The sequence below is a fragment of the Oncorhynchus mykiss genome, chromosome 1 (assembly GCF_013265735.2).
Source record: "Oncorhynchus mykiss isolate Arlee chromosome 1, USDA_OmykA_1.1, whole genome shotgun sequence".
NCBI classification, from domain to species: domain Eukaryota; kingdom Metazoa; phylum Chordata; class Actinopteri; order Salmoniformes; family Salmonidae; genus Oncorhynchus; species Oncorhynchus mykiss.
The window spans coordinates 39,392,167-39,410,307 of record NC_048565.1 but is presented as its reverse complement, the minus strand read 5'-3'; the positions used below and the strand labels follow the sequence as shown (position 1 = coordinate 39,410,307).

General features: G+C 43.3%; 2 protein-coding genes across 11 annotated transcripts in view; both read right to left on the bottom strand.

Annotated features, from left to right (window-relative positions):
- Positions 1–6,008, bottom strand: part of LOC110522465 (casein kinase I) — a 59,275-nt gene extending 53,267 nt beyond the window's left edge. For 4 of the 9 annotated variants that reach the window (XM_036977215.1, XM_036977210.1, XM_036977218.1 and 1 more), the window contains exon 1: positions 5,637–5,970. The gene's annotated coding sequence lies outside the window, so the exon portion shown is untranslated. Of the gene's footprint in view, positions 1–5,636 lie in introns of all 9 variants that reach the window. The other 5 variants (XM_036977204.1, XM_036977225.1, XM_036977214.1 and 2 more) reach the window with 3 other exon arrangements.
- Positions 6,009–6,976: 968 nt separating this feature from the next.
- Positions 6,977–9,163, bottom strand: LOC110522455 (PCNA-associated factor). Of its 2 annotated transcripts, XM_021600877.2 has the most exons (5): positions 8,879–9,163; positions 8,725–8,797; positions 8,043–8,126; positions 7,664–7,835; positions 6,977–7,152 (listed from the first exon to the last, which is right to left on the bottom strand). In XM_021600877.2, the coding sequence occupies exons 2-5, from the start codon at positions 8,768–8,770 to the stop codon at positions 7,110–7,112; spliced, it is 345 nt and encodes a 114-aa protein (XP_021456552.1). In that variant the 5' UTR covers positions 8,771–8,797; positions 8,879–9,163; the 3' UTR covers positions 6,977–7,109. The 2 variants fall into 2 exon arrangements, with proteins under 2 accessions (XP_021456552.1, XP_021456542.1); XM_021600867.2 differs by having other exon boundaries at positions 8,725–8,882.
- Between the last annotated feature and the right edge of the window lie 8,978 nt (positions 9,164–18,141).

Genomic DNA, 18,141 nt, shown 5'->3' with positions numbered 1-18,141 from the left:
ATAGGAGCGGCAATATCGTCCGCTATTTACCCTCAGTAATTTTCCATCCAAGTTGTCAGACCACGGTGGCTTGTCATTGTTGACAATTTTTTCACCTCTTCCACACTCACTTTACAGAAGTCACAATTACAATGCTTGTCTTCTATAAATTTGATCAGTTATACTTAGATGTGTAGCCTCAGTATTAGTTGCTGACATGTCATGCCTAAATTTGCTAATTTTGCCAATTGAAAACAGAGGGGTGCTGTTTCGCTCACACAGCTGCTAGCCCACTCTGCCCAAAGTGGGTGAAAAAAATACTTCCCCAACGCGTGTTATGTAAGGAAGATAAACTCATTTTACCAATACGAATATGATTACTCATGTTCTGAATCATTCAGTGGGGTCTTTAACCGGTCTTTAACCTAATGTCCAAAACGTAGTATTTATTTACATAATAGATCTTCTGGGTTGATTGTTTAGCAACACAAATTACACACGTGCAACAATGGGCAAATCAGCTGGCGTTGGCTTAGGTTGTTTACAACATGCATATTCCGTCCCCAATGTTGATTGAAAATGTAAATAAATGTGCACAACTACCACTCGTCTCAACTACATCGTTACAGTTGTTGGTTAGCCAGCTAGCAAATTGACATATTAGCCTTGACATGAAATCAGTCAAAACAACACAAGACATAGTATCAATAACATGGTGAAACAAGCCGATTGAGCCACATATAATCCCCACATGAAGTTTCTTGTCATCCTTGCTAGCAATCTGCCATCAAAAATCACAACAGGCTGACTGACTTCTGCCCCATGGCAGCGCACACTTAGTTTGTGACATTGTCAGCCAACCCATCTATCGCGGCGCAGGCTTTTTGTAACAACTTGAGGATTTTACATTTTGTGGTCCCCCTTTCAAAATAAAAAGCTTGGTATATGCTCAGTATTCCATTGATATTTCACAGAGATACGCTTGTTTTTGTGAGGAATCTTATTAAAAAAAAAACATGAATTTCTAATTAATACGAAAAAAAGGTATACTTAAGCAATAAGGCCCGAGGAGGTGTGGTCTAATGCCAATATATACCACGGCTAAGGGCTGTTCTTAACACGACAACGTGGAGTGCCTGGACACAGCCGTTAGCCGTGGTATATATTGGCCATTTATCACAAACCACCAAGGTGCCTTATTGCTATTATAAACTGGTTACCAACGTAATTAGAGCAGTAAAACATGGCTGTCAGCCGATCGACATTCAGGGCTCGGCCCATCCAGTTTATTATAACACAACACACACACACAACACAACACACTCAGCAAAAAAAGAAACGTCCTCACATGTTAATTAACTGAGTTAATTTTCAAACTTAACATGAGCAAATATTTGTATGAACATAACAAGATTCAACAACTGAGACAAGCTGAACAAGTTGCACAGACATGTGACTAACATAAATGGAAAAATGTGTCCCTTAACAAAGGGAGGGTCAAAAATCACACACACGACTCAAATGATATCCATCTTACTCTTGGCTCTATATTGTTTTATGTCCTGCAGATTTGATAAGAAAGATTACGAGTTCAACTGGAAAGTGAGCATTCATGTCGGGTAGCCTTACTTCTGGCACAGAATTGAGCATCGGCAGGGTAGCCTAGTGGTTAGAGAGTTGGACTAGTAACCGGATGGTTGCAAGTTCAAACCCCCGAGCTGACAAGGTACAAATCTGTCGTTCTGCCCCTGAACAGGCAGTTAACCCACAGTTCCTGGCCGTCATTGAAACTAAGAATTTGTTCTTAACTGACTTGCCTAGTTAAATAAAGGTAAAATTAAAATTAAAAAAGTTGACACGATGAAAGAAATTAGGTTTGGACTACTACTTGCAAATGTGCAATCATTGGACAATATTAGACAAATATTAAACTAGAGGAGGTACAATCACAAATATCCTACCAACAGGAAATTACAGTTTGATGTCCCATGTTTCACGGAATTGTGGCTGAATGACGACATGGATATTCAGCTAGCGGGATATACGCTGCACCGGCAAGATAGAACAGGGGGGGGGGGGGGGCGATCTGTACATATCTGTAAACGCTGGTGCACAAAATCTAAGGAAGTCTCTAGATTTTGCTCGCCTGAAGTATTGTGATAATTTGCAGGCCACACTACTTGCCTAGAGAGTTCAGCTATACTTTTCGTGGCTGTTTATTTACCAGCACAGACAGATGCTGGCACTAATACCGCACCCAGGCAGCTGAATAAGGAAATAAGCAAACAGGAAACCACTCCCCCAGAGGTGGCACTCCTAGTGGCCAGAGACTTTAATGCAGGGAAACAAATCAGTTGTAACAAATATCAATCAACATGTTAAATGTGGCCAGATGACACAGATGCTAAACTACAAGACTGTTTTGCTATCACAGACTGGAACATGTTCCGGGATTCTTCCGATGGCATTGAGGAGTACACCACATCAGTCACTGGCTTTATCAATAAGTGCAGTGTGGACGTCGTCCCCACAGTGACTGTACGTACATACCCCAACCAGAAGCCATGGATTACAGACAACATTCACACTGAGATAAAGGGTAGAGCTGCCACTTTCAAGGAGTGGGACTCTAACCCGGAAGCTTACAAGAAATCCTGCTATGCCCGGCGACGAACCATCAAACAGGCAAAGCGTAAATACAGGGCTAAGATTGAATCATACTACACCAGCTCCGACGCTCGTCTTATGTGGCTACAAAGGGAAAAGGGAAGCAGAGCCGCGAGCTGCCCAGTGACACGAGCCTACCAGACGAGCTAAATCACTTCTATGCTCGCTTCGAGGCAAACAACACTGAGGCATGCATGACAGCATCAGCTGTTCCGGGACTGTGTGATCACGCTTTCCGTAGCCGCTTTCCTTCTCCTTTCAGTCTGTAATACCAACATGTTTCAAGCAGACCACCATAGTCCCTGTGCCCAAGAACAGAAAGGCAACATGCCTAAATGACTACAGACCCTGCCAGTTGTGAATTTGATGCAGCCGAAGAGCTACTGCCCCCTTACCCGGGAAAGCACTGAACAACAGACAGGGACATTGGACCATCGAAGAGGTACAAATATGATGAGAACTACATTGATTTGGGGTTCACTTATATTGGGAGTAGTGCATTTCCTCAGCCACTGTGTGTTATATGTGCAAAAGTACTATCTCACAACTCGATGAAACCTTCACTGTTGCGTAGACATTTAGAAACAAAACATGCCAATTTGAAAAATAAACCACGGGAGTTTTTTGAGCGAGAATTAATATGACTTTCGAGTAGTAAGACATGTATAAAAGCAACAGATACCATTAATAAGAAGGGGCTAGAAGCGTCTTATATGGTGAGCTACAGAGTGGCTAGGAGAGGCAAGCCCCATACTATTGTGGAGGACTTATTTCTTCCTGCTGCCGCGGATATGGCTGGGACAATGCTGGGGGAAAAGGCCATAAAAACTATACAGACAATGTCTTCCTCAAACAACACTTTCACAACACATCAGTGACATGGCAGGAGATGTTTTGAAACAATTATTGCATCGCACCAAAGCCAGTGAATTCTATGCGTTACAGCTGGATGAATCAACAGACATGGTATATGTCCATTACATTTATGGGAGGTCAATTAAGGAAGACATCTTCTGCAAACCAGGAGAGGATATTTTTAAGTACAAGACAGCCTTGTGACATCAAATGGACTTTGGTGGTCAAGATGCGTTGGTATCTGTACTGATGGCGCAAAAGCCATGACAGGGAGACATAGGGAAGTGGTAACACGCGTGCAAGCAGTTGCTCTCGACGCCACTTGGGTACACTGCAGAATCCACTGAGAGACTCTTGCTGCCAAAGGAATGCCTGACAGCTTGAAAGACGTTTTGGACACTACAGTGAAAATAGTTCATTTGTTAAAGAAAGGCCCCTGAACTCCTGTGTATTTTCTGCACTATGCAAAGATATGGGCAGTGACCATGTAACGCTTTTACAACATACAGAAATGCGCTGAATATCAAGGGGCAAAGTACTGACACATTATTTTTAAAGTCATCTTTACTGACCATCATTTTCACTTGTCTGACCGCTTGCATGATGACGAGTTTCTCACACAACTAGCCTATCTGGGTGATGTTTTTACTCAAATTAATAATTTGAATCTAGGATTACAGGGACTCAATGCAACTATATTCAATGTGCGGGACAAAATTGAGGCTATGATTAAGAAGTTGGAGCTCTACTCTACTCTGTCTGCATTGACAAGGACAACACAGGTCTTTCCATCATTGTATGATTTTTGGTGTGCAATTAACTCAAGCTTACAGACAACCAGATTTCTGGATTGGGCTGCGCTCAAAGTATACGGCCTTGGAAAAATCGCACTGTTAATACACTGATGCCCTTTGCAACCACGTACCTATGTGAGAGTGGCTTCTCGGCCCTCGCAAGCATGAAAACTAAATACAGGCACAGACAGTGTGTAGAAAATGATTTAAGACGGACTATCTCCAATACAACCCAACATTGCAGAGTTATGTGCATCCTTTCAAGCACACCTTTCTCATTAACCTGTGGTGAGTTATTCACAATTTTTGATTTAACAAATAAAGCTTGATATGTAAGATGGCAAAATAAAGAGCAAAATGATTGATTATTATTATTTGTGCCCTGGTCCTATAAGAGCTTTTTGTCACTTCACACGAGCCAGGTTGTGACAAAAACCCACTCATTCTTATGTTTAATAAATGTATTATATAGTGTGTGTGGCAGGCTTCCAATGAAAGCAAAAAACTACTTTTGAGAGTGCGCTGACCCTGGTACGCAGCTGGAGGTTGAATGATTGAAGGGGTACGGGACAATAAAAAGTTTGGGAACCACTGTTTTAGAGGATTACCTACACAATTAACAATTGATTGTTGACCCATTGGTCAACAGATGCATTTTTGATTGACACCTCAATTAAACTAGTAGAGTAGGGGCCTGACGTAACACACTTAATGTTTTGTGTAATCTGTGGTGAATGTATTGTAAATGTTTTTATAACTGTATAACTGCCTTAATTTTGGAAGAGTAGTAGCCCTAATAGACACAAAACAAACTCAGACACCTGGCTAGCTTGGTTCTGACATGGGTTAGAGTAACGTGCCAGATTACTGGACATAGATAACCACTTGTGAAAAACGAGCGTCCCCGTGTCCTTCATTAGATAACCTAGCAATTTTAGTCATTATCCTCCTAGCTGGATCACCAGTTAACGTTCGCTAACTACAGTCGTTAACTAATGACGGAAACTCGCATTTGACAGACAACAAACACTAACGTTAGTCAACCACTCACAATCCCATTACATACCATGTATCGTACTGTCTGCACCACAGACACAAACAAAAACAGTGAATGCATTTCCTTGTGGTCCAACGCTCTCTAGCCTGGGTAGGTGGATCGTTAGCTAACTACAGTAGCTGGCTAAAGGTAATTGTCCAGGCAACGTCTTCAATTCAGGCCAGCAAGTTGCTAGCTAGCTAGCTAGCTGCTACTAGCTAAACCTAGCCTAGGCGGCGTTCAGAAAACGCAGATAAGCTAGTGTTAGCTGTTAGCCAATTTTAGCTTGTGGAAATGTTACTTACTTTCAATGTGGTCCTGGATGCATTTAGTCATTTATTTTCCGTGTAGCAATTACGCCAGAAACGAGGAAGCGACGTCAATTGGTGTTTTCAGTTAGCATCCCAGAGCCCTCTTCAGTTCGCCTCCACTGATATAAAAATCAAAGATGGTGCATAAACGAAGATAGCTCACTCCGGCTGTTTACCATTGAAAAAAAGCGGTGAGTTCCGGTTTAACAGGGTGTCTCCCGTAGACGCCAATGCAATAGCAGAGGGGTCTTGTATACTTACGTTCATTTAAACGGAATAAAACATATGGAGTGTCTCGCTTCCTCTTCAGTCTCTGTAAAAAATGGTCCCGGAAGTGTTGCTCCAACATCCTGCGAGAAAATTCCAAGTGTATCCTGATAGAACATTGTCATCATGGAAATTACAGGTCAATGTGCTTTATGGGCGGCAGGTAGCCTTGCGGTTAGAGCATGGGCCAGTATTCGAAAGGTCGCTGGTTTGAATACGAGCTAACAAGGTGTAAAACTGTCAGTGTGCCCTTGAGCAAGGCACTTAACCCTAATTTGCTCCAGGGGCACTGTACTACAAGTGACCTTGCGTATAATGTGTCACATTTGGCACTTCTCAACTGGTTCCACCAACCTTTCCTGATACTGGTTGAAAATCTCATGGTATTGACCAAACATGTAGCACTGGAGGTTCACCTTACTGTACAAAAGGTCAAGCATTTAAACATGGGGCGGCAGGGTAGCCTAGTGGTTAGAGCGTTGGACTAATACCCGGAAGGGTGCCCCTGAACAGGCAGTTAACCCACTGTTCCTAGGCAGTCATTAAAAATAATTTGTTCTTAACGGACTTGCCTAGTTAAAAGGTAAAATAAAATATAGGGAGAACTGAGGGCCACCACTCATAGAAATTGGACAAAGTGCAGGTAGTCTAATCACGGAACACTAACCAACATCAAGCATTGCTGAGGCAGTCATCCCCATTACAATTAACCAACAAAAAGGTGAGTGAATCTTTTAAGGTGGGTGCTTATTTGTCCCATTTCATTGATGTAGAAGTATGCATTACATCCTGTTCCCAACATTTTGATATTCTTAATGATCTAGCACCATCTACTGGTATGTAGAAGTTACCCATATGACGAGAAAAATATTGGCTAATAAATTAGGGGCATGATTGCCATAGTTGTTGGACAGGCAGGGAATCCACAGATACATTTGCTAATTCTACCATCATGGCTTTTAAATAACAAAAGAATCATTGTTAGCACAGAAAACCTAAGTGCAATTTAGATTGAGAAAATAGATTAGGTATTGTAAACAGGAAGAGTAACAAAAAAGGTAATGGAATCAGGCATACAAAAAAAGGTTTATTAAACTTCTGTACAAAAACCACAAATTCATCAATTATATACACAAAATCTGCCAGCCCATTCAAGTACTAGAAGCAATGGCTTTTTAATTGGGACACGATTGGTAAAGCTCATTCATCAGCATCCTCATCTTCAGCAGGCAGTGGTCTGGATCTGAAAGGTGAGTGGTTGACATTAGATGGGACAGCAATGTTTGCCCCATAATCACATTTGAACAGGCTCTGCAGCACAGTTAAATTCATAGATGTACCCTGAAAATGTGAAACCTGGCACATCACCCAACGTACATACACACTTACAAAGGATCACGAACAGCCAGATGAGCCTTCAAACTTAGATAACATTTTTACAGAAACAAAATGCACATATTTCCCAGTGATTCTGCTTCGGCAAATAAACCAGAGTACAAAAAATATTAATCCCCAGAATCTGTTGCAAAAACATTGCCAAGTTATCTATGGAGAACAGACCAATGCAATATATTAAAGTATCAGAATGAGTTCTTAATATTAGTAACTTTGGCAACGTTTTTGGAACAGATTCTAATGAAAATGTTTGAGAACATACACCACTTCCTCCAGATCTGCAAGCACTAAAGAGGTAGGCATTTCAGGGATGCTTTTGGACTGGCTCTAAAACTAAGCTTAATAGAATTCAAATGTACTTCGATGCCTTGGACACTCCACTGCCTCCAGCCTCTTCATCATCTGACTGGGGGAGCTGGTTCTCTTTTTCAGGCTCCCTGCAGGGCCCACCAAAGAAATCCCCAATGCCTTTTTGCCAAGTTGGGGTGGGCCGAGGACACACAGGATTCCCTCCAGCAAATTTACTTTTCGCTGTAAAACAATGCCAGCATTACAATTCACAATTTAGACGAATATCTGCCATGACTACTCACCACTTGGACACATGAGAAAGAAATGCATTCGGAGGCAATAGTTGTTAGCCATCTACTAAAAATGGTTATGTAGGTATCTAGCTTACATGGAAATATGGGCTTTTAGACCATTTAAACTTTAAGCCTGAATGAAATCATGACTCACCAGGCGTGCCTGCTTGAGAGCCGCTTGATGCATTTGCAGAACTCGAGGCACCCAATGACTTCCTGGGTGCAGATGCAGCCACAGCTGAAAATGGATAAGTGTGTTAGTTATCAAGTAATTTTATTAAGCAAAATCCGTGTATTGAAATGCAGAGTTAGTGTAGAGTAGTAGCAAAGTAATCTTCACCGACAAGTTTGTGTGACTGGTTTGTTTGGGCGGTGAAATTGGCGCCAGATTGAGGATAATGAATAACAAGTAGCTAGTTGGCTAACGAAAATACTCCAAAAAGACACTTGACTACCACGTTTTTTTTAATCCAGTCTTTCGTTGTAAACACGTTTAATAACGTTAAGGTAACAATCAAATCCGGCACAAAAACCGAGTACGAACGCGTCTGGGTTAGCATGAGCGCCATCTGTGTTCACAATTCTATTGAATTGGCGGGAGACATCTTACCCAGTCAATCAAGCCATCTAGTTAGCTAGCTAATCACTAAAATCGAATATTAGCAGTTAGTTGTTCCAAAATAAGAATGCAGGGGTTGCAATTATCGTCACAAAACTCACTAGCTACAGTAGCTAGCGATTCCAGTTTGGTACAATGAATAACCATTTAACTAACGTTAGCTAGCATGTTATGAATCAAAATAAGTAACAACTTCAAGTTGATTGTAGAACATTACCTTTCCTATAAGTTCCGGGGACACTGTCTGCCTTCGTCCTCACCATGTTAAACTTTTTTTTTTACCCCACAACCTGAAACAAAACGGGACGGACACTTTCAATATAGACTTCTACTTTCCCGCCTGGGTTTAAATGACGAATCTCCTGGCTCACCTGACGTCATTGGTTACGTGACTATTGCCCTCCCTTCACGAAAGCCTCGCCCGTTTCTTCTGTGCTTGCCTCTGGGCAGCTCAAAGCACGCAATAGCTTGTTATGTACTTCGATAGGTTATTACACTGAAAACTGCTTATGGTCTGAATAGAGACAAAGCCTCAGATATAAGTGCAAGTTAAGCCGAAATCAGCCTCCCGCTGTGCCACTAGAGAGTCTAGGTTCGAGTCCAGGCTCTTGCATCCGGCCGCGACCGGGAGACCCATGGGGCGGCACACAATTGGCCCAGCGTCGTCCGGGTTAGGGGAGGGTTTAGCCGGCAGGGATGTCCTTGTCGCAAGGTGTAGGGTGTTTCGTCTGACATTGGTGCGTCTGGCTTCCGGGTTTAGTGGGCATTGCGTCAAGAAGCAGTGCGGTTGGGTTGTGTTTCGGAGAATGCACGGCACTCGACCTTCGCTTCTCCCGAGTCCGTACTGGAGTTGCAGCGATGATACAAGACTAACTCAATTGGATACCACGAAATTGAGTAGAAAAATAAATCAAATCCAAAAAGTTTGGCCCAAATCTGCCTCAGAAGAATAGTTTGGAAAGTAGTCGAGCTCCTTCACTATTCCATATTTTGTTATGTTAGTCTTTTTCTGAAATTGAATAAATCGTCCCCCCCCCCAAAATCAATCTACACACTATCCCATAATGACAAAGCATTATCAGGTCCCTCTTGCTGCACAGCTATTTTCAGGTCTCTCAAGAGATGTTCGATCTGGTTAAAGTCCAGGGACAAGCTGGGCTACTCAAGGATATTCAGAGAACTGTCCCAAAGCCACTCCTGCATTGTCTTGGCTGTGAGCTTAGGGTCGTTGTCCTGTTGGGAGGTGAACTGTCACCCCAGTCTGAGGATCTCTCTGTACTTTGCTCCATTCATCTTTCCCTTGATCCTGACTAGTCTCCCAGTCCCTGCAAAACATCCCCACAGCATGATGCCTGCCCCCACCATGCTTCACCTTAGGGAAGGTGATGAGCAGTGCCTGGTTTCCTCCAGATGTGACACTTGGCATTCAGGCCAAAGAGTTCAATCTTGGTTTCATCAGACCTGAGAATGTTGTTTCTCATGGTCAGAGTCCTTTAGGTGCCTTTTGGCAAACTCCAAGCGGGCTGTCATGCATCTTTTCCTGGGGAGTTGCTTACGTCTGGGCACTCTACCATAAAGGCCTGATTGGTGGAGTGCTGCAGACATGGTTGTCCTTCTGGCAGGTTCTCCCATCTCCACAGATGAACTCTGCAGCTATGTCAGAGTGACCATCACTTCCTTGACCAAAGCCCTTCTGCCCCGATTGCTCAGTTTGGCCAGGCAGCCAGCTCTAGGAGGTTCCAAACTTATTCAATTAAATAATGGAGGCCACTGTTCTTGAGGACCTTCAATGCTGCAGAATTGTTTTGGTATCCTTCCCCAGAGCTGCACCTTGACACAATCCTGTCTCGGAGCACGACAGACAATTCCTTTGACCTCATGGCTTGGTTGTTGCTCTGCCATGCACTCAACTGTGGGACCTTATATAGACAGGTGTGTGCCTTTCCAAATCATGTCCAATCAATTTAATTTACCACAGGTGGACTCCAATCAAGTTGTAGAAACATCAAGGATGATCAATGGAAACAGGATGCACCTCAGCAAAATTTTGAGTCTCATAGCAAAGGGTCTGAATACTTATGTGAATAAGGTATCTGGTTGTTATTAAACAGTTTTTGCTTTGTCACTATGGGGTGTTGTGTGTAGATTAATGAGGACATTATACGTATACCATTTTAGAATAAGGCTATAACGTAACACAATGTGGAAAAAGTGACAGGTTGTGAATACTTTCCAACTGTACTGTATGTATGTATGTGTGTGGGGGTGTGTATCCTGTAGAACACTGAGGCCAAATGTCTTTAGCCTCCTGAGGTTGAAGAGTCGCTGCCGTGCCTTCTTCACCACGGTGTAGGTGTGGTTTGACCATTTCAGGTCATCTGAGATGTGTACCCAGAGGAATTTGACATTTTTGACAGTCTACATGGCGACCCCGTTGATGAGGATGGGGGCGTGCCCAACCTGGTTCCTCCTGAAGTCCACAATCAGCACCACACCATCCGAGTGCCTACCTCCTATCTCGTCAGCAAACTTGATGATGGAGTTGGAACTGTGTGAGGCCGCTCAGTCGTGGGTGTACAGGAGGGGACTGAGGAAACACCCTTGTGGGGCCCCCATGTTGAGGATCAGTGTGGAGGAGGTAATGTAGCCTACCATCACTACCTGACGCAACAAGCACACTGACTATTACATCTGAGAGGAGAAAAAGGGAAGGGAGGGAGGAAGGGGAATGGGATGGAGGCAGAGCGAGAAGAAGAATGATTTTGATTTGGTTTCAGTTGACAATTTTGATGCCAGAGAGCCTGGATGTTGCTTTTGGGGCCTTTGCACCCCACCTGGAAAGTAAACTAGGGGAAAGGCTGACCTGTTCCAGCAGGGAGTCCTGTTCATACAGCAGCCTGACCTCCTCCAACTCCATTATCTCCTTCTCCAGCTCTGTCACCCCAGCTCCTTCCTCCACCTCCCTCTTTCTCTTTTTTAGCTGCAGGTGTAGGGCAGGGGGTCTCCTTCTCTCCTCCCTCCTCTCTGCATCTAGCTGTTCCAGCAGTCTGGCCCACCTCCTCTGGTTATTGGCCACGGCTACAGGCCCTGTTGGTAGGATTGGCACAATCATCAATACCACTGAATTATTGGGGGGGATATTCATGCTACATGTGATAGTAGTTAGTTACTGTATGTGTATGGTTCTATCATATTTCATTTTAAATCATTGTCATTAAATCATTCGCAGAGTCACATGGAGATAGTCATGTAGGGAAGAGTGAAGACAGTGATTCTGAAGGACTAGGAAACTCCACCAGAGGCCATATGATAAGACTCACAGTTCAGCCCACTCCTTCATCCTCTTCTCTGTCTTAGCCGGGCTCACTCTGCCTTCTACATAGCTTTGCAGAGTTTTTCTACCTGGCGGCTTGCTGCCCCCTGGACGAGCCGCAAGAACAGCCTCCTCACCTTGGTCTTCCTGGTCCGCTGGCCAGGGCCACGCACATTATGCTATATAAACAGTAACAGGTAGGTATAATACACACACACTTTCTCTCCCCCTTTCTCTTACCTGTGATGTTGGAGCGGTCTTTGTCAGCCTCGGCTTTGTTCCTCCAACGTTCCTGTACCAGAGCCCCCTGCCATCCCTCTCTGTTTCAGCTCGTGGAACCTCTGGAACAGTGCCAGCAGACGATAGGTCGAGATGCTCTGGTCACTCTGGAACGCTACCACGGTAATCCCAGAACCTGGAAGAAACAACGGGCAAATATGAAATGGCACCCTACCAGGTGAGTGCACACATACACACACACACACACACAAACACACACACATACACATACACACACACACACACACACACACACACACACACACACACACACACACACACACACACACACACACACACACACACACACCACACACACACACACACACATCTTGCTCTGCCTGGTGTTTAGTTTGTCCTCCATGTCTTTCTTCTGGCTCTTTTTAAACTGACTCTGCAGCTCAGCCAGCTTCTTACATCTCTCAGCCTTCCTCAGCTCAGCCTCCCCATGCATACGGTCCATCTGCGACTTCTGCTTAGCCTTCTCGACGCTACAGAGAGAGGGAAAATGTCAAGGAGGATCTGGAGGTAGGGAGGGAGAGAAAGAGCAATAGAGGAGTGGATGAAAAAGAGAGAGGGAGATAGGAAAGAGAGAGGGACTGGTTTTCCTTTAGCCAGATGTGTCTTTGTATGTTGTTTGTCTCTCTACTAGGAATCTCCCTCACCTGTATGCTGATGGGTCCTTGATATCCTGTGCCAACCTGTTTCACCAACAACAATGCACAGTCAACCACAGAACTGACCCTCCATTTTGTGTTATTCATGTCTTTACTGTCCCTCTATCCCACTGACCCATGGTGAGGGGTCTTTGGCCTTGCTGCGCTGCAGGGCTTTCAGCAGGTCCTCCTGGGCAGCAGGCTGAAGGAGAAGATGTTGACGTCCTCCCCGTCGTCAGGACAAACTGGCCATCAAAGCTTCAGCACAGCTGTCCGTATTGGTTGTCGTGGAGACTGAGGGCCAAGGAGGCCTGCATGGAGGTCGCATGGCTGCAGAGGGGAGGCCCTGACACTGCCAGACTGCATACTCTTCCTCCTCATTTTCCTCCTGCGGCTCCTCATCAGTGGGCTCACGGGCCTGCTCCTTGGCTTGCTTCAGCCGGGCCTCTCTCTCTCTCTGCCTTTTCTCCTTCAGAGCCTGCCTGAATGCAATCTCCTCCTCCCGCTGACATTTAAATATTTACAAACACATCTCTAGTTTGTGTTTAAAGTTTACAGTACAGTTAATCTCAGACAGTGAGGGCCAAACCTTGATGCGTAATTTGATGCTGCTGAAGGTAAAGTGTCAGAGGTGTGGTTGGTGGTGCTGTGGTTCTGGGCCTCCAGGTCTGGAAACAAATGTCTGTCACATATGCCCACAGGAAAGTAGATCATGCTGCAGGCAGCATAGATTAGAAACATACATGTTTAGAACTGGTAATTGATCGCATGGAAAAGAATAATTGCAATTCATTGATTATTTACTGTTATGATGGACACAGCTTTGTAGAACCCAAAAATATGCAGCCTCTGTTCAACAAACTCGAACTCAAGAATGAATCGTTTGTGGGGCTGCAGTTCGTGAACGATATTGTGTTAATCACCCCACGGCAGTCAAGCAATGCATTCCACCAAGAGTCTTTCACAATCTAGTCCGGTTGCTGCCACAACTAGACCTCGTTTCAAAAGTATCAGGAAAGTATCTTATTTGTAGCGATCAACAAATGTAGCCTACAGTGTTTAAAGCACACTTTTTTTTACAAGTCTCAGTCACAAATGAGACTATGGTGAACGAGAGTCTTGTAGAATTATGACTCTTGAGTTTTCAGTTCATCGTTCACCGGTAGTGTGTTCTGCGTGCTCTGGGAATTACTGGCTCAAATGAACTAAATTAGTCATACAAATTATTTATTTTGACTGATTATTTATTTTGAGTCGAAAAGATCACAGTCAGTAAAAAGAGCCAAACTTCCCATCACTATTATTAACCTCACGTGCCATTGTCTTTTGTCAATATTTCACTGATCTAGGATCAGACTGACGAGACTGGGGGTAACACTCCAGCCCCTGTACATGTCCTGGGACTGTGACAAAGCCACGGTCAAGGTCGTACCTGTCCCCCGTGATGAAGAACACAGTACAGTCCATACTCTAGAGCCGGGTTTCCCAAACTCAGTCCTGGGGCCCCCCCTGGGTGCACGTTTTGGTTTTTGCTCTAGCACTACACAGCGGATTCAAATAATCAAAGCTTGACGATGATATGGTTATTTGAATCAGCTGTGTAGTCATAAACCAAAACGTACACCTAGGGATGTCCCCAGGACCGAGTTTAGGAAACCCTGCTCTGGAGAGGGAAGGAGAGATTGTGGAGGGGAGGTTTATTGATATTGGTTATTGTCGCATCCTAAGAAGCTGGGTTCTTTTACTGAAGACTCCGAGGCATAATTATAATAACCGGAACAGAGATTATTTAATGTTCTCCTTAACACATTACAGTCGACTGCACTCTACAGTATCTTCAGCCCAACTCTTCCATACATCATTGAACTTTTACCGCCCTTGCATCTCGTAATCCAATCACTTCAATGCAAGAACGGAAACCCCATTGTCATTTGTTAATTCAAATAACCGAACCCCTGCATACAAATCCCATTGGCTATTTGCAACCATTTTAAATCTAAACTCATTAACACATAATACATTTCTCAATACACCACAGTTATTATACCCATCCAGTTGGTTTTTGATCTACAAGTGGATTGTCTATAGATGTGAGCTAATGATTGATTTCACATTGGTCAACAGTCTGCGGCACTCGCTAGTCCGAACCCGTTGGCTGCCACAGGTGCATTGTGGGGTATGAAGGTCTGTTTGAGAAGGAGCTCAGCTTCGCCATAGAGACTGCGTCCGGCAACCACCCATAAGATCTGGGGGTTGTAGAGCTCCAGCAGACAGACCACTCCGTCCTGAAAGCCCACCACCACCAGTCCCTCCTCTAGGGTTCACCTACACACACAGGCACGGGCAAACACTCTCAACACACAGTACATTACACAGATGAACAAGCATTAAGGCATTGCATAAATTATTATTTTACCATACAGTTAAGTCTGACAACTGTAACTTAGTGAGCTCAAAAAGTATTGGAACAGTGATGTTGTTGTTTTGGCTCTGTATTTTCATCCATATCGGGTGAACGGTTTAGAAATTACTGCACTTTTTCTACATACTGTTGTCCCGCCATTTTAGGGGACCAAAAGTATTGGGACAAATTAACTTATGTGTATTAAAGTATTTGGTCCCATGTTCATAGCACGCAATGATTATGTCAAGCTTGTCACTACACGTTTGTTGGATGCATTTGCTGTTTGTTTTGGTTGTGTTTCAGATTATTTTGTGCCCAATAGAAATTAATTGGTGAGTAATGTTTTGTGTCATTTTGGAGTCACTTAATTAAATTGTAAAAAATAATAAGAATTGAATATGGTAATCCTGAATGGATTGAGAATAATGATCAGAGAGAAAGATGGAGACACAAATACTGTAGGGGGGTTAGCATTTTTTGGGGGGTATGATATGTGTGTCTAACTTTCTCACTCGTCATTATTCAAGATTCATTCAGGATTACCCATGACCATGGAGGACATGCTAACGTTGCGTCCGATCACAATCTTGTTCATGGGCTCGATCTCAAACAGACCGATGTCATCGTTACAGTCGGCCGTGTCAATACTCTCAAAGTCTCAGCCCTGCACAGGGTGGAGGAAGTGACATCATCAGGGAGAAATATTACACAGCAGGCAAAACTGACCACAGACCAGTTGTTCAGGCCGGCTTTTTAGGGTTAGCAGAGACCTCTTAGACTGGGGCTGAGAGGACTGTACTACAGTGCCTTGCGAAAGTATTCGGCCCCCTTGAACTTTGCGACCTTTTGCCACATTTCAGGCTTCAAACATAAAGATATAAAACTATTTTTTTGTGAAGAATCAACAACAAGTGGGACACAATCATGAAGTGGAAAGACATTTATTGGATATTTAAAACTTTTTTAACAAATCAAAAACTGAAAAATTGGGCGTGCAAAATTATTCAGCCCCCTTAAGTTAATACTTTGTAGCGCCACCTTTTGCTGCGATTACAGCTGTAAGTCGCTTGGGGTATGTCTCTATCAGTTTTGCACATCGAGAGACTGACATTTTTTCCCATTCCTCCTTGCAAAACAGCTCGAGCTCAGTGAGGTTGGATGGAGAGCATTTGTGAACAGCAGTATTCAGTTCTTTCCACAGATTCTCGATTGGATTCAGGTCTGGACTTTGACTTGGCCATTCTAACACCTGGATATGTTTATTTTTGAACCATTCCATTGTAGATTTTGCTTTATGTTTTGGATCATTGTCTTGTTGGAAGACAAATCTCCGTCCCAGTCGCAGGTCTTTTGCAGACTACATCAGGTTTTCTTCCAGAATGGTCCTGTATTTGGCTCCATCCATCTTCCCATCAATTTTAACCATCTTCCCTGTCCCTGCTGAAGAAAAGCAGGCCCAAACCATGATGCTGCCACCACCATGTTTGACAGTGGGGATGGTGTGTTCAGTGTGATGAGCTGTGTTGCTTTTACGCCAAACATAACATTTTGCATTGTTGCCAAAAAGTTCAATTTTGGTTTCATCTGACCAGAGCACCTTCTTCCACATGTTTGGTGTGTCTCCCAGGTGGCTTGTGGCAAACGTTAAACAACACTTTTTATGGATATCTTTAAGAAATGGCTTTCTTCTTGCCACTCTTCCATAAAGGCCAGATTTGTGCAATATACGACTGATTGTTGTCCTATGGACAGAGTCTCCCACCTCAGCTGTAGATCTCTGCAGTTCATCCAGAGTGATCATGGGCCTCTTGGCTGCATCTCTAATCAGTCTTCTCCTTGTATGAGCTGAAAGTTTAGAGGGACGGCCAGGTCTTGGTAGATTTGCAGTGGTCTGATACTCCTTCCATTTCAATATTATCGCTTGTACAGTGCTCCTTGGGATGTTTAAAGCTTGGGAAATCTTTTTGTATCCAAATCCGGCTTTAAACTTCTTCACAACAGTATCTCGGACCTGCTTGGTGTGTTCCTTGTTCTTCATGATGCTCTCTGCGCTTTTAATGGACCTCTGAGACTATCACAGTGCAGGTGCATTTATACGGAGACTTGATTACACACAGGTGGATTGTATTTATCATCATTAGTCATTTAGGTCAACATTGGATCATTCAGAGATCCTCACTGAACTTCTGGAGAGAGTTTGCTGCACTGAAAGTAAAGGGGCTGAATAATTTTGCACGCCCAATTTTTCAGTTTTTGATTTGTTAAAAAAGTTTGAAATATCCAATAAATGTCGTTCCACTTCATGATTGTGTCCCACTTGTTGTTGATTCTTCACAAAAAAATACAGTTTTATATCTTTATGTTTGAAGCCTGAAATATGGCAAAAGGTCGCAAAGTTCAAGGGGGCCGAATACTTTCGCAAGGCACTGTATATCTGAAAGGTTACCCTAATGGCTCCGTTGAATTTGCGATTTCCAACTTGTTGTGTAATCTTTATGTCCAATGGCCGATGAGCACCGATACATTTTATCTATAATTTCTCTTCATTATTTCTCTTCATATGTCAAGGATTAATTAGGATTTGCCAGTAGATTGTCGACTTGATTCATGATGATTACTGCTAGCTAAGACTTTGAAAGTAAGATGTTGACATGATCAGTCCAATCAAAGCTACCGTACATAAAATGTAATTTGACGTCATTTTATCTGTGGCCATTGACCTTGAGCCTTCTTGGATGGGCATTGGTAATATAACTCTATGGCAGAACCCAAAAGGCTGACATTTTTTATGTCTACCTTTTAATTTTAATTTTATTTTTATTAATAACAAATCAATACATAAAGCACATGAGGGAACACAAGCATACATAGATTACAAACAATAGACAATCGAGCTAGGGGGTACAATATCACATTACAATTACACAAGGACCTTAAGGGACATGCATATACTTACAATTCTAACAGAATTTTTGTTAGTAG